Source organism: Primulina eburnea, chromosome 11 (genome assembly GCF_022965805.1).
Source record: "Primulina eburnea isolate SZY01 chromosome 11, ASM2296580v1, whole genome shotgun sequence".
Lineage (NCBI taxonomy): Eukaryota > Viridiplantae > Streptophyta > Magnoliopsida > Lamiales > Gesneriaceae > Primulina > Primulina eburnea.
The window spans coordinates 37793732-37816501 of NC_133111.1; the positions used below are offsets into that span (position 1 = coordinate 37793732).

Consider the following 22770-nt stretch of genomic DNA (forward strand, 5'->3'; position numbering starts at 1 on the left):
TGCTTATGTGTAATCAATATTTTCTTAAATTTAGGGCAAGTCCTAAATCTAATTATGTCTTAGTAATTTATTTTAGTTGAAGCTTCTTTTTTGGTCCTTTAGAGATACAGTGAACTTAACAGTCTCTGATACTCTCTTATTTGGTATTTGTTGCAGACAACCATAATGTGTTGACTATCGCTAGTTTGTGGGCACCTGTTGTGGCTGTGAGTATTTCATCCTCTTTCTCACATGTGCAAATTTTACAGATAGGTGATTTGATTACTTTGTGAAGGAATTCCTTGCAATACACATGTGGCAGCTCAATTAATGAGAAACATATAGATGTCCCACTTATATTGTAAACTTTTATTGCTTGGCATCTAATGTGGAGATTGCAATATGAGTTGAGCGTATGTGAATGTTAACTTTATTATTCATTGTTGTATACAGATCTGAGAAAAGAGACTAGAACTCAAATTGTGTGATATATAAACCAATACTTAAGACTTATTCTATTCAGTTTTAACCTCGAGATAAAAATTTTCTTTTCAGGGAACATCTTTTGAGAAAATTGATTGGCATCCCCTTTTTAGAATATTGTTTATTCAATGAAACCGCACTATTCATGCGTGAAATGACCATCTATTATATGATACTTTTTTCAACAAGCATAGCAAAATCACTGCACAATATCATTAATCATCTATAAAATAACTTTTTTTAAAAAAAATTTGGAACATGATGCAAGCTGAACAAGTATTTCAAACTAAACAGTTTTGAACCAAAGTTGCGACTTAAATAGTTATAGGATGCATTTATATTTTGAATAGTTCTGATGCAATTATGTAACTGAGAAAATAGTTTTAGAAATCACGAAAAAGGAAACTAATAATAAGGAAAACTTGTTAAATATGCATCGATTCATCTCGAAGAAAACTTGTCCTCGAGTTTTATTGGTGCAAAGAGAACTCTTGTGGAGAGTACTCAAAGATATCAGAGGTGTTGTAAATGTTGGGTTTTCATTTCTACTGAACGATCAATTTTGTAATTATTATCACCAATCATCTTGAGAATTCCAGAAGGACTAATTTTCTTGTCCTAGAGCTTTCTTCAAGTGCCATCTGGAAATTTGTTCTTTCGCAAATGTACCGTCACCAAATCTACCATGTTCAAAATTTTCTCACGCCTATGCGTATCTGCTGCTCACTTCTACCAATAATTAGCCTCAAGATTACTCATCACTCTGTTATGAATCCATTGAATCATAAGAGGAGGAAGACAAATCAATTCCGCAGTTCACCTGAGCATCAGCATAGACACCTTAGAAAGTATTGTTTTGGTAGAAGTATTTGGCAGACTATTGAACTTGTAGAAAGATTGCATCCCATTACTTCGGTTTGTCATCACAATCAGCCTGAAAACATGGTGCCAAGCGTAAGATTAGCCACAATCACCATTACATAGTTAATTATCCCTGACGGAAGCCCCACAGTAAAGTGTACTGAAATTTCTCCTTTTGTCAACTCTGGGTAAATACTGTTTAGTCTGAAAAATGAATTCTTAATTTTTCTGTTACTTTGGTTGAACAGTGCTGCAAATATTTCCTTGTGTTCTTACTTCCTTAGCCTTTGATCTTTATTTTTTCCATTCAACATAAATCTTTCACCATCAGTAGCAAATCAAATTCCTGTGATTTGCACGTGCATGGTCCTAAGCCTTTCTCATAAATTTTATGACCTTTTGGGTTTTTTTATGATAGTGATGATCACTCTTCTTGACTGTACAAGAAGAGTGTGAGTTTACCGAGTTGCTAGGCGTCTTACAAAATGTTCGTATTGAGATAGGGGTAGAGGACTACAAAATCTGGTTGGGGGACTCCACGGGGATTTTTTCGGTGAAGTCTTTTTATGATTCTTTTTTCCAGTCGCATGAATCTTTTCATACTTCTTTATTCTTGAATATTTGGAAAATACCTGTCCCGCCAAGGGTGCAAGTATTCTCGTGGATTGTGGCGTTGGAGAAAATTCAGACTTGCGATATGATACAAAGAAGATGGCCTACATGTGCTTTAAGACCTCTTTGGTGTTGTTTGTGTTGTTGTGCTGAAGAAAATCAAGATCACTTGCTCTTACACTGTCATTACAGTCAACAGATTTGGAATAAGGCGATAAAGGAGCTGGAATTGATGTGGGTAATGCCGGAGAAGTCTAAAGACATGTTCATAATCGAACCGAGCTTACATAATGACAGGAAAAATCAGCGGTTCTGGTACACTATAGTACATTGCATAATATGGTCTATTTGGATGGAAAGGAATAAAAGGATATTCGAAGACAAGGAGGACACGGTCGAGGAGCTATGGGACAACATTAAATTGAGAGTGGCTAGTTGGGCGATTTTACAAGAAGACTATAAACACCTTGGTGTATCGCAGTTATATAGGGATTGGAATTTTATTTTTCATTGACCGGAATTCTTAGGAGTCTTTGGTTTTATTGTATTTATTTTCTGTAGCGGATATCTTGTCCGCATAATGTTGTGTAACTCTGAACTTCTATATTTTTAAATTATAATGTTTCTTATCAAAAAAAAAACTTGTTGTATTTGTTGTTTCGGTGATCAGTCTCTCTTCCATGACCATTGAATATGCAGATTTATCTCATGGATATTCATATCTGGTATACTCTACTGTCTGCAATTTACGGGGCTGTGATGGGTGCAAGGGCTCGGTTAGGGGAGGTACAATTTTGATAATGTGCCAGCTCTGGCGGATTCATAGTTGTTTACTGAGAGTTCCATATGCAGATTCGTTCAGTTGAAATGGTGCACAAGCGATTCGAAAGTTTTCCAGAAGTATTTGTGAGGAATATGGTATCTCCAAAAATCAAAAGGTGAAATATAAAATCACATCTGTAATTGAAAATGCTAAACTGGGTAATATTTTGTTTATAACTTTTTGATGCCGAAAAATCATGTTTTCCAGGATTCCTTTCGAGGGACAAGCATCACAGGTCAGATTCTCTTCTTGGTCTTTTTTCCCAAACTTTAATGCGTTATTTGTTTGCATTGGATCCAGTTTCAATGTCAATGGATGATTTTGTTTTTTCTTGTCTGGCTTTAAGCATTTCCTCTGTCTAGAATTCAATCCAGAAGATGTGAAGTACCAAATTTGGCCATTTACAATTGTTGACTTGATAGTGTCTTCTTTCTCCACAATTTCTGCTTTTGATAGCTGTTCTGAAAAGTTCCTATATGGTAGCTCTATAACAGTACATTTTTTTGTTTCATTGCTCTATTGGTTGAGAGTAATATTTGTTATTTCGTCGCGTTAGTTTTCCTATTATTGGAATTTGAGTAACTGATATAGTTGTATAATAAACTTGAACTTCAAGCATCTTTAATAAAGTAAAGCATGTTTCATTTGTGAGGAACACGCCAGTGTATTTATTCATTCTATTTTGACTAGTTTGCTATAATTTGTGAATATTCACAGATAGTTGGATTTTATTTTCTATAAGAAAGATGTACTTCCAGTTATGTGGTTTTCTAAATATATCCATGTTTTTCTTTCGTCTCCCAAGATTCTTTTATTAATCCTACTTTCTGGGGAAAGTTTCGTACTTCAGTAACTCGACTTGGGACAAAATATTCAGCTCATTCCTTCATAATTTTGTTGTCACATTACAGTATTTATTCCATATGAATTTGAGACTGTCAAGACCACATTAGGAAATACACAAAGATATCGAAATAGAATATAAACTTAATGTATTCTGATGAAATAGAAGGAACTCCGAGAGAATTGTCGCTGTAAAACCCTAGCTTACGCTATTACTTGGCTCTTGAGAATAGAAAATAACTGCCCCCTCAACTCTAACCAACTCGTATCTGTTATACTTCCTTTTCCCCTTCCCCAAGTCTGTACTTCCAGAAATCTCTTAGGCCCCGTTTGGTTTGAGGGATTAAGTAGGTTAAATTTGGTACGCGTGATTATTTAACCCACCTTATCCCTCCTATGAATGATTATGTTATATTAGGTAGGTTAAAATAATACCTCCTCACCCCCTAGGATTATTTATCCTACTCTTAATTCATCCTATTTTTCCAATTTTACCCTTCTCCTAAAATCAAACTCACCACCACTTCCCGCCGCCGCCGGCCGCCGCAACGACCGCCGCCGGCCGCCGCAACGACCGCCGCCGGCCGCCGGCCGCCGCCGGCTGAGCACCGGCCGACCGCCGCCCCCCGCCGGCCGCCGACCGCTGCCGGCCGAGCACCGGCCGACCGCCGGCGCCGGCCGAAATTTCCGGCCGGCCGTTTCTGGCCGCAGCCCCCTGCCGGCCGTTTCCGGCGGACCATTTCCGGCCGGCCGCCGGCCGCCGCCATTGACGCCGTCTCCGCCGCCGCGAAGGGGAAGGGCAATTTCGTCTTTTCATCAAAAAATTCAAAATTATCCTACACTTAAAAATCTTACCAAACATAATATTATTTTACCCCATATTAATCCATCCTACCACAATCATTTTCTTTATCATTTATATATTAGTCATTAGTTTATCCTATCCTTCCAACCAAACGTAGCCTTAATGACTAACGAGTGATCGAAGCCCAATTCATTGAGGCCCATAACAATATCATTCCCTTGACTAATCAAGCCCCATAAGCTTAAGACCCTAACAGAGACTCTCTGCTATACATTGTAATACTTGGGAATGTGGATAGAAGTTTTGAAATCCGGGTTTAATTTCAGTCTTCTTTCTGGAAGGGCGCTAAAGTTCTGTTTTACAATAATACTTGGTATCACAAGCTTCACATGGTTTTCGATGACTGCTAAGTTTACTGTAGTACTTAATTTGTTATATTTTTTTGTTGCTTTTGTATTTATCGAATATTACCTTATGTATTTGTTTTCATGTAACATGTATGGTTTGGTATTTTTTAGGGTTATCTCAAATACCTCTTTACTTTTTCATAAATTGAATTAATTGATCCAGTGTGGAAGAACTATGCATTATGCTTTTTATATATGTACTGTTAGCAGAAGTATGTTGTATTACTAATTTGTGCATGCGAGTCATTGCATCGGTGTTACTACTGCATGAATGGTGACATGCTCATAACGTTTTTAGGTATTTACGATACATATCCGTTTCTCGTATAAGATTTTCCTTTGTTGTTCTGTATGAGTCAAATTTTACGCTATTTATTTTTGACCGTTGATAACCAGGTTTCTCATGATAATAACAAGACCTATGCCGCTATATTTTCCCCATTCTGGAATGAAATTATTAAGAGCCTGCGTGAAGAAGATTACTTGAGTAACAGGTAAATGGTTACATGCACATTGCTATTATATTATTTGCTTCCTGTTATATCTTGCCGAACTTCTTTGCTGCTAAACCTTTGCTACTTTGGTTCACTGTCGCATTATTTCAGGGAGATGGATTTACTTTCTATGCCGAGCAACACCGGAAGTCTGAAATTAGTTCAATGGCCACTTTTTCTCCTTAGTAGTAAGGTGATGCCTTTTTAACATGGATTCTATCTCTTAATTGTCATCATTATGATAAGATTTTGGTTTTGTGTCAATATATCAAAATCACACTGGAACAATAATTCTTTCAGATATTATTGGCAATTGATTTAGCTCTGGATTGCAAAGACACACAAGCGGATCTTTGGAACAGAGTATGCAAGGATGAATACATGGCTTATGCTGTCCAAGAGTGTTATTTCAGTATTGAAAAAATTTTGCACTCCTTGGTTGATGGAGAGGGACGACTTTGGTAGGACATTTTTTCCTTGGTAAAATTTATTGCTCTCTTCTTTTTAACGATTCCCTGAAAGCATCGCTCCTTGCCAGGGTTGAAAGGATATTTCGTGAGATTAACAGCAGTATATCAGAAGGTTCTCTTGTCATAACTTTGTTTCTTCAAAAGCTTCCAGTGGTGCTTTCAAGGTTTACCGCGTTGACTGGGCTACTGGTAGTTTTTTTCTCCTATTGTAAAAAATGTTAATTATTTACTGAAGGAACTGAGATTCCGTGCTTTCAAGGTTTACCGCGTTGACTGGGCTACTGGTAATTTTTTTCCCCTATTGTAAAAAATGTTAATTATTTACTAAAGGAACTGAGATTCCGATTCCAAGGAATTGACGAGATTGCTTCGTCTCTCAGATGCGAACTGTTTTGGCTTAGGACTTAGGTGGTGTATTATATATGAACAGAGACTAAAAATTATTGTAGAAAGCATCAAATTAAATGAAGATTGGGAAGAAAAAGAGAGGAATATCAGAACTGTCTTACACTATATTTTTTTTATAGGACACGATATTTTATTAATATCAAAATAATAAAGTTTACATCAGTGGACTATTAGTTCACTGTCGTATTGAGTCACACAACATTAAAAATAATTTAATGATACACATATTCCAAATCTCTCATTAAATCTAAAATGGAGACATTCGTGAAATCTTTATTAGTGCCAATCCACGTAGCAATGTTAATCTTGATTTTTTCTCCGCGCTTTTCTGTATTTGCCTTAATCTCTTCGAAAATTCTTCGATTTCTTTCCAACCAAACCGTCCAACAAATGCAATGAATCACGACTTGCCAAAAAAGTCTTCCTCTGTTACCAGTTGGCTGTCCCAAATCCATATTGAATAAATCCTTTGTTGCCTTAAGTATAACCCAAACCAACTGAAGCTCTTGCAAAGCTCTAGCCCACAATGATGTTGTGAATGGACAGTCTTTTTTGAATCATCTTCGAGGTCGGTAGTTTACCCAGAGTAGCTGTCCAAGAAAAAATCTATATCATGTTTGGAACGGGAACTTTCCAAATAGCATGGAACAATTGACACGCTGGAAAAAAGATTGTTTGGGAAAAAAGACTCGTAGAATGATCTGACTGAGAAAATACTCGAAGAATCTCCGCTCCACTCAATAAAATCATCTATCCCTTCAAATAACCTAACCGAATCTAAAGCTCCTAATAACTCTGTCAACTGAGCAATCTCCTCATCTCTCACAACCCATCTAAATTGATTGCGCATGACATTATCAAAACGGACAAAAAATGATATCAGCAAATTGTGAAATGATGATAGCCGAAACAAAGCTGGAAAATTATCTTTGAACGAAGAGTCCCCCCACCATCTATCCTCCCAAAATCTAACCTTATTACCTCCTCTCACCTTAACAGAAACTCTCTGTTTTAAAATCGGGTATATACGGGAAATAAACTTCCATGGGCATCTGAACGTGACGTTTCTTGCCAACCCCGCATCCCACCCATTTTCTTGTAACCCATATTTACTAACAATTATTTTCTTCCATAATGTCTCATCTTCTTCGAAAAATCTCCACCACCACTTCCCGAGCAAGGCCTTATTTCTGAAAATAATTTTCCCAAAACCCAATCCCCCTTTATCCTTCGGCTTACACACTTGATCCCAAACAGCCAAGTGGATGTGACCATCTCCATCCGCTCCGTCCCATAAAAAGTTTCTTGAGATCTTGTCCATCGACTGCGCTATACCTTTGGGGACCCTAAATAACGACATATAATATATCGGAATGGAATTCAAAACCGATAATAATATCAATGTTAATCTTCCCCCTCTTGACAAGAATGCTTTCTTCCAGGTAGCCAATTTTTTCGACATCTTAGCAACCACGGGCTCCCCGAAAGATGTTTGTAACGGATTGCCTCCCAACGGTACTCCCAAGTAATTAATAGGCCAATTCTCCTTACCACATCCCAATTGTTGTGCTAACATTTCAATTTCTCCTTGTTCACGGTGGATACCCAACAGAGCACTTTTTTCCCAATTGATTTTTAATCCAGACATATCACAAAACGAACTCACCACTTGCACCAGGAATCTGATGTGATCATGATTCTGCCCGAAGAAAAGCGTGTCGTCCGCAAATTGAATGTGAGATATCTCGATCTTTTCTCTACCAACCTCTATCCCCTTTAATCTTTATTAGATTCCTCACTTTTGCTTTGTCTATCAATCTTCCCAACACATCCACTACCAAGTTGAAAAGAAAAAGAGACAATGGATCTCCTTGACGGAGCCCTTTGAAAGCCCTAAATTTTCCCCTCGGCCTCCCATTAATCATAACTGAAAATGATACATTCGACACACATCCTTGCATCCATGATCTCCATCTTCTTCCAAACCCTTTTTTCATTAAAACGAAGTCCAAGAAGTCCTAGCTCACATTATCACACGCCTTCTCAAAATCCACCTTCAAAACCCATCGTCTTTTTTCTTTCTCCTCCCCTCTTCAAGCAGTTCATTCGCTATAAGTCCACAATCGAGGATCTGTCTTCCTTCGACAAATGCATTATGAGAATTTGAAATTATATTCGCTATCACACTTTTCATCATCGCTGTTAAGACTTTAAGCTATTATCTTATACAAACTTGTTGTCAGACATATCGGTCTAAAATCCTTTACCTAGTACGAGTCGAATTTCTTTCGTATCAAGCAGATATATGTCTCCCTAGTTGCTCCATTTATGATATCACTGTGAAAGAATTCATCAAAAACCTTCATTAGATCTCTTTTGACTATCTCCCAACACTCTTGGAAAAAACCAAAGTAAATCCATCGGCCCCCGGACTCTTGCATCCATCACACTTGAAGATTGCTTCCTTCACCTCGTCTTCCGTGAACTTTTTTTCTAACTCTCGGCTCAGCTCCTCTTCAATTGGGCACCCTTCAATTCCTTCAATACCCCAACATCTAGCAGCTGGCTTACTGTACAATCCTTTGAAGAATCTTAAAATTATGGAAACAATTTTGTCCTCATCTGTTGTAATTGAGCCATCATTTCTTTCCTATCTGTCAATGGTAGCCTTGCTTTTTCGTTGGTTTAGGAGTGAATGAATTTTTTTTGTGTTTTGATCCCCCTCTTTAATCCATTTGACTTGCTTTTTTGGCAATTTATTTGATTTTTTCGACATATCAACTCCTCTAACATCAATTTTGATTCTTTTCTCTCATTTGATAATTCTTCCGAACCCCTCTCCTCACTCTCCAATTTGTCAATTATGCTGATTTTATTTGATAACTCTGCTGATTTCATTTCCACCCTACCGTACACCTCTTCATTCCATCTTTTAATGTCACCCTTAATTGTCTTAAGTTTCATCATAAATCTATATCCCGCCCATCCTTGTGAATCCGCAGTGTTCCACCTCAATTGTGCCAAATTTTTAAAGCTTGTATCCCTCAACCACACATTCTCGAATCTGAAAGGTGTCGGACCCCACTTACGTTTTGCCAAATCAAGCACCAGAGGGAAATGATCTGAGGTGATTCTTGGTAGGATTGTTTGTCTCTAACATGGATAAATTTCAGTCCATCCCACCCTGAACAAGTATCTATCTAATCTGCAACATATGGTGGAATTCCTAAGATTCGACCATGTGAATTTTCCATTCAATAAGGGGGGATCGCATAGGTCCAGTTCCTGTATCAAGGTATCAAAACAGAACATGCTCGATGTCTATGAGCGACTATTAATTTTCTCTCGTAATGACCTTACTACATTGAAATCTCCCTCCAAGCACCATCTATCTCCACATAGAACCCTCAACCCTGCTAGCTCATCCCAGAAATTAGTTCTTAATCTTGGTTGGCACGGCCCGTAAACCGCTGTAAACCACCAATCGATGTTTGCCTCCTTTTGAATATGAATTGAAACCGAAAAATCCCCAATCAAGTTATCCTTGACTGAAAAGACCCTTGGATCCCACATAATCAGAATCCCCCCGACCGACCCACTGCAGGTAAGGTAACCCACTCCACAAACCTCGACTTCCATAGACTTGCAATAAATCTCCAGTCCACCACTTCTCATTTAATTTCCTGCAAGACTATTAATTCTGGTCTTTCTTTGGCAAGTACGACACGTATCAATCCCCTACGTGTAGCTGAACCACTCTCCCTAATATTCCATGAAACAACTTTCATCGATTCAATTCAGCATCCTTACATTCTCGCTACAACTGCCTTCACGACTCTCCATCCTCCTACCTGGATTTTCTGAATCATGAAATTCCACCCTCTCTACACCCATCATTTTTAAACACTCATTTTGTACTGATTTGTTAAGTTCCTGCATCCCCAGACCCACATCATTCGAACCTTGAACCAACCCCTCATGAGACCCTATGTCGTTGTTTCCCGATATACCCAACTTTTGACCCACTGAAGTAATTCCCCTCTCACCCTTAACCTCTACCTCTCCCACCAACCCGACCATAGAATCTGAGACGGAAAGAGAATTGAAAGAAGAATGTTGAGAATAAGAAATGATGGGTAAATTGCAAACCTTACTCGGCCAGGGACTGCCTTGTCGACTTCTCCGAATGATCAGAGATATGACTGTCCGCATCACTGAAATCACTTTGTCTGAATTATCATCCCTCACTCCTTGATTTAGTTGTTCCTCCCAGTTTCCATCATCCCCATGTAGTATATCTATATCATTCTCGATGATCGATATCTTTGAAACTTCTTCCTTTCGCAAGTGAAATGATTCATTATTTGACTTGACTTGTTTCCTGCAATATATATGCTCAAACTTTCTTTCATTGTGACAACTCTCCTTCTCTAAATCGTGACGTCTTGTATTTTGTGTTTCAGAAATGTTCGCAGATTCAATCTTCCCCTTCTGAAATTCATTCTCACCTTTCGGCTTTAACTTTTTTAGAATCTTGATATGCTTCCCTCGATACCATGGTTCTGATACGCAACTCCGACCACCAGAATTTTCAACCCTATCCGCAATTATATGTCCTTCGGTTTCTTGATTTTTGCGCATCTTCAGAAAACCACTCTTTTGATTATACGTGGCAGATCCTTCTTGGTTTGCTAATTGCTGAATTTTGGTGTCATCCGACTGTCATTTTTGAATATCATTAATGGTTTCTGCATTTGAGTCGTTTCCTTTGAATCCTTTCGCTCTACCCCATCCTGCCACAACTCTAGCTCCATTAACCACCACTTGTGCATAAGATCTTTTTTCGTACATATCATACGCTTATAAATTGACCGAGTCCACAGTAATGCGAATGATCATAGGTCCTCTTTTAGTTTGGATCTTTAGATTTCTATTGATGAACCCTCCTTCAATTCCCACTACTTTGATTTTTGCTGCCGACAAGTCTTTGAGTATGATAGTGTCTTGACTGATATTCAACAAGCCTCCACATTGGTCACCAATATTTTTAAAGAGATACGTGGATCATAAATCCCAAGGTATCCCCAATAAGCGCACCCAACTGTTACATCATTCAAAAACTTCTTCTTCGCTGTTACTTTGATGACTCCATCTCTCAAAAAAGACAAGGTAACTTTATTTTCCAGAAAGCACTTCTTCAATCGCAAATAGAAGGATGCATCCTCTTCGTTATGTGGCCACCAAACTGCTTTGTTGGCTTGGAATGTAAACACTTCAATCTTTCTCTGGACTGCCTTCCCAAGAGTAGTACTCACCAGCTCCCACGATATGTTGACACAATCCCTTGTAATGATGATAGCTTTACTCCAATCCTTAGGCATACAATCTGGTAATTGTTCTGAAGCTTTAACTTCTGAAAATCCCGTGTCAATGTCATTCGACCTAAAATTTCCACGCTGTTGTGCTTGTTCCATAGGCTTCCTAATATCTCTGAATCGCGATACATTATTCCTTCGGTTTATCATGAGTTTGGACAGATTGTTTGCCATACATTTCCAGCCCCCATTTAATCGTTCACTTGGTATGATGATGCGCGGTGTCTTTCCCCTCCAAACTAGCTTAGATATTTCTAGATAACTTCCTCGACCATTCACAACTTTCTGCATAAAAACCACTGCTTCTCTACCTCTGAATCTATTGGACATAGGGCATGATTGTGGTTTATTAATGTATTCCCACAATTTCGACATAATCCAATATAAACTTTCGAAATCCAGTTCCAATACGTAGCTCGCATTCCTGGTCCTCTCGGTCACCAAAACCGTATTCGGTATTACCCCTCCTACCCCTGCTAATTAAGAACAATATTTGTTCAATTTTGATCTCGCAGCTTGATTTGAAATAATCCCTGAACATCCCTCGATTCATCACGTATGTCTCAAAGATGTTATCCTTTCTACTAAGAAAGTTTTGCAAGGCTTCGGAATACTAGAATATGCGAATATGACCGGTGAAAGAGGTTGAAGTTCGTAGATAAGAAATGAAAACCTAGATTTTGAAGACTCCAGTTCGAAAATGACGCATGATTTGTTTTTGAAATTCGATTTCTGGCGTTCGGTGGAGTACTGGATAATTACCAAAGTGTTGACTTCCAGACTTAAAAAAGCTGTTGAGCTTCACAATCGCAAACAATCAATGTGCTTTTATCAAAGGAAGACATATAATGGATTGTTGCCTTGTTGCTAATGAAGTGGTCGAAGAATACCGCATAGTTGTCAAAGGCGAGCGCCTCTCGCCTTGAGGCGAGAGGCGCCACCAGGCGCGGGTGTTGCGCCTGGGACAATCCCAGGCGCAACGATTTACAAAGGCGAGCCCAGGCGCGCGCCTGGGCTCGCCTTGGAAGGGCTCTCGGGCGCGCCTTAGTCGCGCCTGAGATTGTTTTTTTTTTTAAATTCTGTTTTGTTTTTTTTTTAATATAAACTTAAAGGTCAAAAGCCCAGCCCAATCCCAAACCCTAGCAGCCTATGTAAGAAATTATATAAGCGACAAAGCTGTGAAGACTACCACAGAATACAGCCAACAACGTGACGAGTGACGGCAGCGTGAATAAGACAAGAGAAAGGTCAAGAACCAGTTAGTGAAGAAGCTCAGGTATCGGTTCTTGATATTGTCGATATCTTATTTCTATTTTTACTTTTTAAAAGCAGAAGTGCCGGTACCTCTTTTAGAATTCATATTAAAGAATGTAGCACATGTGCAAAGAAAGATAGAGAACTGGGAGAAAGACATGCAGAAATCAAAGCATATTTGATTGGACCGCTTTATTAAATTAAAATGAAATTTAAAACTACACATGTCTTGAATCCATGCAACCGGAACACGTAATCAATAATATCAATTGGACTGCCTTTAATATCTTTTAATATTTTTTAATATTTAGACAAACCAGGGATCCCACTACCTTTAAGAGTTTAATATATTTTTTATGGCATGATAAATCCAATAACTATGTGTATGTTCGAGAGTATCATAGCTCATCTTTAGAAAATAATTGGCAATGATGTTATTTTACAAATTGTCTCTCGAATTTTCCACTTTTTTATTTTTTTAAAAAAATATATTGCTACATGCAGCGCGGTGGTGGCTGCCAACCGCATCCCACCATGCTCCATGTTAGCTTTTTTCAAAAATAAATTTTTACCTTAAATAAAAAAGTAAATAAATATTAATTAATTGATCGTGAAACCTTAAATATTTTGATCACGAGACTCGAAAATATTTAATTGTGAAATATTTGATTGTAAGATCTGATATTTGAGAAGATGAATATTAGAACTTTGATGTGGATGAATGACCTACGAATAATTGAGAAATATCTTTTAACTACTTTGATTGCCATAAACTGAGATTGTGGTCATGTCTACCTCGGGTTTTTTTTATAAATTATGTTATTGTATATATACCGAATTATTAATTAATATGTTGCAATATTTTCTCCAGGATAATGTCTGCCTCTGAAAATTTGGAGAATCGTAAAGATCCTGGCTGGAATTATGGGAAATTAATCAATCCAAAAGACACTAATTCCGTGCAATGTGTTTTTTGTGACAAAATTCTCAAGGGAGGAATTTTTCGTCTCAAGCAACATCTTGCTGGAGGCCATCGAAATGCCAAAGCATGTCAAAAATGCCCTGAGCATGTTAGAACTGAAATTCAAGTTTACATCTCCAAAAAAAAAGAAATCAAGCAGCAAATGGACATGAATCCTAGTTTTGATGATTTTGATGAGCAATTGGAAATTTTGGAAGATGATGTGGTTCCAATCCCTCGAAAAGGGAAACAATCAATATTTAGTTCAACAGCGAGTTCTGCAGCCATCCCCCCTGTTTTCTCAAGTCAAAAGACAAAGACGGTTGGTCCTCTTGATTACTTTTTTGTCAACAATATGGATCAGGTTGTTATTCAAGGAAAGCAGAAAGGAGCAAAAGATTCAAAGAAATATGATGAGAGTCAGAAAAAAGTGAGAGACTCTGTGGTACAGTATTTTGTCAAATGGATGTACGATGCAGGTATTCCGTTCAATGCTGTAAAGTATGATAGTTTTAAGGAATTTTGTAGAGCTGCATCTTATTGTACTCATGATTGGAAGCCCCCAAGTTACCATGAAGTTAGGGTAACTTATTTAAATAAAGAAATACAAAGTACGAAAATCCTTTTGAAAGAGTACGAGGCAGACTATAAAAAATATGGATGTTCATTAATGGCTGACGGATGGACTGATGGAAAAAATAGAACTTTAATTAATTTTTTGGTGAACGGTCCAAGAGGGACAATATTTTTGGAATCTGTGGATGCATCCGGCTTTTCTCATACCGGTCTCAAGTTGTTTGACTTACTTGAAAAGTATGTGGAGAAAATTGGTCCAAAGAATGTTGTTCAACTGGTTACAGATAATGCCTCTGCAAATATTTCAGCAGGTATGAAATGTGAATTCAAGATATTACTTTGTAATAAGTATTAAATTTTTTATTTATAAGCAATAACATTAATCTTTAATATGCAGGGAAGTATTTGACGATAAGATTTCCACACATATTCTGGACTCCATGTGCTGCCCATTGTTTGGATTTAATGCTTGAAGATTTGTTCAAAATTCCTGTACTGAAGAAGGTTTATGAAAGGGGGATGATGGTGAATGGCTATATATATAATAGGCCACAAGTCTTGAACATGATGAGAGAATTCACAGGTCAAAGAGAAATGATTAGGGCTGGGAAAACTCGTTTTGCCACTGCTTTTTTGACTTTAAAAAGGTTTCAAAAACAGAAGGTGAATTTAAGAAAGATGTTCACTTCAGAAAAGTGGAACACGAGTCGATTTGCGAAGGAGGTAGAAGGTAAACGTGCAACAGAGATTATATTGATGCCTTCGTTTTGGAATCATGTTGTTTATGCCATTAAAGTTGGTGGCCCAATTATTAAAGTGCTTCGATTAGTTGATGGTGAAAAAAAACCTGCCATGGGGTATATATACGAGGCTATGGATCGAGCTAAGGAGGCTATTGCTTTGGCTTTCAACAACAATAAAGAGAAGTACCAGAAGATTTTTGAAATCATTGATAAAAGGTGGACGGATCAGCTTCATAAGCCTTTGCATGCAGCTGGTTACTTTTTGAACCCGGAATTCTTTTATACGAATCCAGAGATAGAAAAAGATGCTGAAGTTATGAAGGGGTTGTACGAGTGTGTTGAAAAGATGTGTGAAGATGTTGACGTTCAAGATAAAATCAGCACAACTTGAGACCGGTATGAGAAAACTTGGTTATACGACCCCACAATTGCAAGATTTTGCTGTTAGAATTCTCAGTCTTACGTGCAGTGCTTCTGGTTGTGAGCGGAACTGGAGTATGTTTCAGCATGTAAGTATTTAAATTTTAACATTAAATAGATACTCTTGAGTCTTGACATATTAATTGTAGTTATTATTTCGAACAATTCATGAAGGATGAATGTATTTTAAAATTTTTGCAGCTTCATTCGAAAAGAAGAAACAGGTTGGCGCAGAAGCGTTTGAATGATCTAGTCTTCATTAAATATAACAGGGCATTGAAACGTCGATATGATTTGCGCGACAAAATTGATCCTATTTCATTGGATGATATCGATGATAGCAATGAATGGTTGATGGGGAGATTGGACAATGAAGAAAATAATCTAGTCTTTGGGGATGATGATTTGACATGGGGTGATGTAGGCCGAGCGGCTGGGGTTGGGGAACCGATTTATGGTTTTAGATCTCGTGTTTCATCTTCTTCAAACGAGGTAAGGGCATCTACATCCAAAACAACCAGAAAAAGGCCAATTTCACATCTTTTGGATGAAGAGGAAGAAGAAATTGATGTTGATCAAGAAAGTGGTGAAGATCAAGAAGAATACAAGTCCGAAAGTTCTAGGGACTCTGATGATTCGATGGAAGAAGATGAACTTGATTTAGATGATTGAAGAATTTTAATCTTGTTACTTATTATTATGAGCTTATTAATTATTTATTGTTTTGTGTGACATTGTGACTTAATTATTTCATATTTTAATATATTATTCTAAGATAAATATATTTTTTTAAATAATTAAAAACGGGCGCCTTGCTTCGGTAAGGCGCGCGCCTCGCCTTGCGCCTTGCGCCTCAGGCTCCAGAGCCCTTGTGCGCCTTGGTGCGCCTTGCGCCCTTGACAACTATGGAATACCGTAGAGAGAAAAAAAAAGGGTGGGTGCTTAAAGTTGATTTGGAGAAGGTGTACGACAATGTTGATTGGAGATTTCTTGAGTTCGTGCTCGAGAAAAAAAGATTCGGAGTAAGATGGAGAAGGTGGATTAGAGGGTGTGTGTCAAACATCTCGTTCTCGATTTTTATTAACGGAAAACCAAGTGGGAAATTTAGAGGGGAACGAGGACTTCGTCAAGGAGATCCTTTGTCCCCTTTTCTTTTTAACTTGGTCATTGATGCTTTGGGAAGGATGGTTGATAAGGCTAAGATTTTGAATGAGGTAAGAGGATTGGTGGTTGGTAGGGGTAATGCGGAAGTCTCGCATATTCAATTTGCTGATGATACATTGTTTTTAGTACAAACGGAAGAACATGTGAGGAAGCTAGTGGAAATAATCAATTTATTTGGGCTGATATCGGGATTGAAGATTAACTTTCACAAGAGTGTGGTGTTGGGGATTAGTTGTGAGGAAGAGGAAGTGCTTTGTTTGGCCGAGAGGATTGGGTGCAAAAAAGATGACTGGCCGATTAAGTATCTTGGGTTACCTTTGGGAGGGAAACCGATGTCTCTTGATTTTTGGGAACCGGTCCTTACTAAGATGTCAAAAAAACTATCAAGCTGGAAGAAAACGTACTTATCAAGAGTTGGGCAACTGACCATGATAAAAGCTGTGCTAGGCGCAATGCCTTCTTATTACATGTCCCTGTTTCGAGTGCCAACAAAAGTAGCTAAAATAATGGAAAAACTTATGAGAGATTTCTTGTGGGATGGAGCGGACGGGGACAAGAGTTGTCACGTTGTGGGTTGGGAAATGGTTTGCAGACCGAAGGATAGGGGTGGGCTTGGATTGGGGAATATTGGGTTGAGAAACAAAGCGTTGCTAGGGAAATGGTGGTGGCGAGGATTTGAGGAAAAGGGGTAGTTGTGGAAGAACGTTATTAAAAGCATTTATGGTCCTCAAGAGAATGGATGAGATTTGGGATTGGCCAGGAACACGACTTCTCGTAGCCCTTGGAAATTTATTTCTCGTTCTTTCCCGGCAATTCAACTGTTGAGTGGGTTGGTTTTGAGAGGGGGTAATTTCATTAGGTTTTGGGAGGATGTTTGGGTGGGAGAGGGACCTTGTTTCAAAAATCGTTTTCCTTCTTCGTTTTCGATTTGCACCGTCATCAATAAACCAATCTGTAATTTTTTTGAGGTTTTCGAGTCGGGTGACAGTCGCAATTATCGCTGGGACGTGCGCTTTAGAAGACACCTTAATGACAGAGAGTTGGGGGAGTTTGGAAATTTAATGGGTGTCCTTCATTCGGTTACTATCGAGTTGGGTTCAGAGGATAGGAGGGTGTGGTTGGGTGATTCTTCGGGTCTGTTCTCAGTCAGTTCTTTTTACGAGTCATTCTTTCCTTTCCATATTTTTCCTGTTTTTCACCCATATCATCATATTTGGAAAGTTCCTATCCCACAAAAGATTCAAATTTTCTCGTGGATTGTTGCTCTGGGCAAGTTACAGACCGCTGATTCAGTGCAAAGAAGATGGCCATCATGTGCTTTACGACCACAGTGGTGCTGCTTATGTCACAACCACGAAGAGGATCAAGATCATTTACTGGTGCATTGTTCTTTCTCAAGAAGCATTTGGATTATGGTCCTGTAAGAGCTGAGATTATTTTTGGATTTTTCCGAGGAGGGCGAAAGACATGTTTATCATAGATCCGGGATTTCGAAGGGGGGCTATCGCCAATACTTTCTGGTATACGGTCGTCCATTACACTTTCTGGTATACGGTCGTCCATTACAGTCAATTAGAAATTTCAAAGAACTAGGTCATTTAGCTATTTCAGATGTGGTTAGGGATTGGAATTTTGTAACGTTTTAATTCGTTAGCGGTACTATCTTTATTTTGGCAGAAAACTCTTTCGCTTGCTTTATAATGGACTATTCTAATTCAATATAATCTAAGTTTCCTATAAAAAAAAAACCATTGAGTATCGATTGATTAAAGGATAAAAACGATGGGTCTATTATCAGACGAGGAAGATCGGGATTATTAAACGGATCAAGGTCGACACGAATTCAGCAAGAAAATACGAGAAACTGTTTGAAAGTGAAAGGGAATTGATGTCGCCGACGGCCGATGGCCGGCGCCGGTGTCTGAGGTAAAAGGCGATCTATGAAACTCAGTCTTTGTAGGAGAGGATTGAATAGTTGAAGGGCCAGGTTACTCGAATGCTGGAAGAGGGAAGGAGCATTTTCAAAAAATTTCTCTCTCTGCTCTTCGCTGTTTTTTTGTCTTACACTATATTTCATCTACAAATGTTTTATTTCCTACCGTGGAAAAAATATTCTCAATGAATTCTTGTTCGGTTTGTTCCAAGAATTTCTATCATTACTTTATATTTTGATCAACGACCTTTATCCACACAATGTGGCTTCTTGGAACATCCCTTTCTGATAATTTTCTGCTACATTAAGTAAACTCCTTGAAAAGCTCAAGATCCGTCTTGTAATATTTCAGAACTTTTTTGACATACCCGCTGCTTAGGTTCATTATTTCCTTTTTTCCCCCTCTTTTTAGTTCTTTTGGCTCACCGTGTTCATTTTTATGTGACTTTGTCTCACATGTTCATTTCCAGTCATCGGGTGCATGTCTCCCTAACTTTGATCTATTGTTCAAGAACATTATCATGTTCTTAGATTCTCGTTCATTGCAACTTGGTGATTTGAAAGACAATGATATTTGTTATTAAGTTGATTATTATGTTATTTTCCTCCTTTTCATTTCTATTTTACTAATTTGTTTTTTCAGATGCGCAACGAAACTCCTGAACTTGCAAAAGGTGCTGCCAAGGCAATGTATGATTTATATGACATTGTTACCCATGAGCTGCTGTCCCGTGATTTGAGGTGATTCCTTTTGTTGTCATTAAGTTTTTATGTAAATTTTTTAATTCCCTTCATTTTCCCCAGGGAGCAGCTCGATACATGGAATATATTGTTGAGGGCTAGAAATGAGGGCCGTCTATTTTCTAGGATAGAATGGCCGAAGGATCCTGAAATTGTAAGTTTTCAAAGTTCTTCTTGTACTTAGTGTTGACTTTAATAAAGTTAGGTTGCCTTTAATGGTATTTCTCGGGAACAGAAGGAGCAGGTGAAAAGGTTGCACCTACTTCTGACCGTGAAGGATTCTGCAGCTAATATACCCAAGAACCTTGAAGCACAAAGAAGGTTGGAGTTCTTTGCAAATTCGTTATTTATGGACATGCCACCAGCTAAGCCTGTTTCTGAAATGATGCCATTCTGGTAATTTACTATATTGTCCTGGAAGATTTTAATGTTTGACCAGTGATTCGTTCTGATTTTTTTCCTGATCTGTATTGGCTTGGGGTAGTGTCTTCACGCCGTATTACAGTGAAACAGTGCTTTACAGTAACTCTGAGCTGAATGTTGAAAACGAAGATGGGATATCAACTCTTTTCTATCTCCAAAAGATATTCCCAGGTATTTCTTCTCGCATGTTTTGGATTCTAATTACAAACGTAGTTGTTTTCTCTATCTGTTTTTTAAATAATTTATTGTATTTTATTTTTCTCCTCCTTATAGTTTGTCTTCTCTAATCATCTCAAACTTTTACCGTCTTTTTTTAGATGAATGGGAGAACTTTTTGGAACGTATTGACCAAAATGACAGCGTAAATGCTGACCTACAAGAAAATTCTGTTAGCGTGTTGGAACTTCGCTTTTGGGCATCTTACAGGGGACAAACTTTAGCTAGGACAGGTAAACAAATTCATATATTCACACTTAAATCTTATTCGGGCTACTCCACTTAAGAAAGTGAACTTTCGATATTTTCTTTAATTCTATGAGTTCCACTTCTGTTTAATGCAGTGCGTGGTATGATGTATTATAGAAGGGCATTGATGCTGCAGAGCTTCTTGGAAAGGAGATCTCAAGGAGGTTAATTATTCCAGCGTGGTTAGTATTGAATAATTTTGTAGTGCTTACTGATGTGCTTCCTCTGGTGCAGAGGATATCTCTTCTCAGACAAGTTCTTATGCAACTCAAGGCTTTCAATCGTCACATGAAGCACGTGCTCAAGCTGATATAAAATTCACTTATGTCATTTCATGTCAAATTTATGGGCAACAAAAGCAGCGGAAAGCCCCTGAGGCAACTGATATTGCACTGCTTCTGCAGAGGTAAGCTCTTGAAGTTAGTTTCAATCGATTTGGACATGTGTTTCATCTCATTTACTTTTTTTTTGTAAAATGTTTTTGTTGAAATTTTCTCCAGTTCACACACGTGCTGTACTTTCCTTTCATTTTAGCTTCCAAGTAAAAAGGGGTGTCAAAGATTTCAGAAATGGCCGAATACCCTAGGTTAATCTCCTGTGCTGGATTTTCTGAACTCTGATCCTGGGATGCTTGTCTTTCGTTGCTTCAAAGTTTTGTAAACCTGAGTAAAATTTTTGTTCCAACTTTATGCTTCCTTTTTCCTTAGGTCAAGATGGTGAAAATGAAAAACCTGAGACTAACTAGAATATGGGAAATTTGACAGAGCATTTTCTTTTAGCATGGGGTGAAAAATGCATAACTGACAGTAGTCACATATGCGGCACATTGCATTTTGTTGCTGTTGTATCATTGGGCTGTTGCCTTGGTAACACTGACATTTGGTTGGAGCGGAATAGAAGGATTATTAACAATTTAGAAGAGTCAGATGATGAGTGTTGTGACACGATTATCTGGCTAAGAGTGTCGTGACACGATTTTCTGGCTGGATTTGGAAAAGTTTGTAATTTAAGAATTTCTCGATCTCAAATTTAGCGAGGGATTAGAGCAATATTTGTTGTTGATATGATCGGTTCTTTTGTTTTTCCTTTTTTACCTTATTCTTATCCGCTTGTTTTAACCATTGGCTTTTAATTATTTAGTGTAACATCATTTCCTATAAAAAAACTGACATTTGGGGTTGTCAAAAAACATGGTGTAGACTTGTGATATTTTTCCATCATGAGCCGGAAGTAACATAACTGAAAGTGAATGCCTAATTTTAAATGCAAAAGATTTCCTTAAGTACGTTGTCTTTTATAATTAATCGCAGACTGTCACTGTCTTTGTTTTATTAGGAATGAGGCGCTTCGTGTTGCCTTTATACATGTGGAGGACAGTATCGGACCTGAGGGAAAGCCGACAAAGGAATATTATTCTAAGCTTGTCAAAGCTGACGCTAACGGAAAGGATCAGGTATTTGGTTTAGGAGCTAATACTCCGAAATATGTGTCTTGTTTGTCATGCCTTAAAGTTTCATTATTTGAGAGATGTTGAGAGATTTATGGAATCATCTCTATTTCCTGACGTACCCAATTCCTTGAACAAAATACGAATTAATGATCCTCTCTAAGAAAGTCGGTATTTACATCGAGTGATATCTTGGACGAGACCTTAAGAGTGTGCATGCATTCGCAGAGCTTGATGAAATAATTCTTAATTGTTCTCGTGATGAAATAATTCTTAATTGTTCTCGTGTATGATGGCTTAAACCAGATTTAGAAAAGTGTGACGTGCAAAACAAAGTTACAGTGAGAATGGAGAAGATCAAATTCAGAGTTTCCGTTTGGACGACAAAGTTGCCAGACTTTAATCACCTTTTTATATCAGATCTAGTTAGAGATTTAAGATTTATTTACAGTTGACGACAATGTAGTAGTCGTTCGTGGGATGTTTTGCCGATCTCTCATTCGCTTTTTTGCAACTTTTTTTATTATTCTAATAAAATCATCGTTTCAAATAAAAAAAAAAGAAAAGAATGGAGAAGAACAAATTGCTTGTTTCCATTTTCACCTTTGTTTTGGTTTTTTGATAGGAAACATAACTTATATATAATAAATAATTCTTGTTACAAAAGAAGCGGATGAGTAATCCGCAAATTAGGATAAACTACTACATTGTAGTCAAGACATTAAAAACTTCAAATCCCTAACGTCTGATATCGACAAATGATTGAATTCTTTGATCTTTGTTGTCAATCCCGCCACTCTGAATTTGATGATCTCCTAAACTTCATTGATTTGTGTAGCCTTGTCATTGAAAATTCTGCTATTTCCTTTCAAGCCATATCGTCCAAAACGTGAAGTGAACGATCACGTACCAGAATCTCCTAAATTTTGACCCCGATAAAATATCAGGCTCAATTTTTTTCACCTTTGTTATGGTTAGGAGATATGAGCAAGTAGGTTTGCAGTCCCTATGTTTCTACATATTTCCGTGTAGATTGAACCGAATTTCATGAATTCTATCAGATATTTATAAAACTCGTTTTGT

The 22770-nt window shown here is 37.8% G+C and overlaps 2 protein-coding genes across 2 annotated transcripts in view; both read left to right on the plus strand.

The window, feature by feature from the left end:
* LOC140805786 (callose synthase 10-like) overlaps positions 1 to 22770 on the plus strand; it is a 60689-nt gene that overhangs the window by 22401 nt on the left and 15518 nt on the right. Inside the window, exons 20-35 of the mRNA XM_073162090.1 lie at positions 157 to 206; positions 2635 to 2721; positions 2788 to 2873; positions 2966 to 2993; positions 5210 to 5307; positions 5419 to 5500; positions 5608 to 5768; positions 5846 to 5966; positions 19255 to 19352; positions 19416 to 19506; positions 19588 to 19748; positions 19837 to 19946; positions 20093 to 20224; positions 20336 to 20404; positions 20475 to 20646; positions 21576 to 21693. Coding sequence (XP_073018191.1) covers positions 157 to 206; positions 2635 to 2721; positions 2788 to 2873; positions 2966 to 2993; positions 5210 to 5307; positions 5419 to 5500; positions 5608 to 5768; positions 5846 to 5966; positions 19255 to 19352; positions 19416 to 19506; positions 19588 to 19748; positions 19837 to 19946; positions 20093 to 20224; positions 20336 to 20404; positions 20475 to 20646; positions 21576 to 21693 — 1664 coding nt within the window. The remainder of the gene's footprint in view (positions 1 to 156; positions 207 to 2634; positions 2722 to 2787; positions 2874 to 2965; positions 2994 to 5209; positions 5308 to 5418; positions 5501 to 5607; positions 5769 to 5845; positions 5967 to 19254; positions 19353 to 19415; positions 19507 to 19587; positions 19749 to 19836; positions 19947 to 20092; positions 20225 to 20335; positions 20405 to 20474; positions 20647 to 21575; positions 21694 to 22770) is intronic.
* LOC140805787 (uncharacterized) lies at positions 13635 to 16403 on the plus strand. Its single transcript, XM_073162091.1, is given in 4 exon segments — positions 13635 to 14662; positions 14749 to 15453; positions 15455 to 15603; positions 15716 to 16403. Coding segments are annotated over 4 exon segments (2298 nt in total). The 5' UTR covers positions 13635 to 13689; the 3' UTR covers positions 16187 to 16403.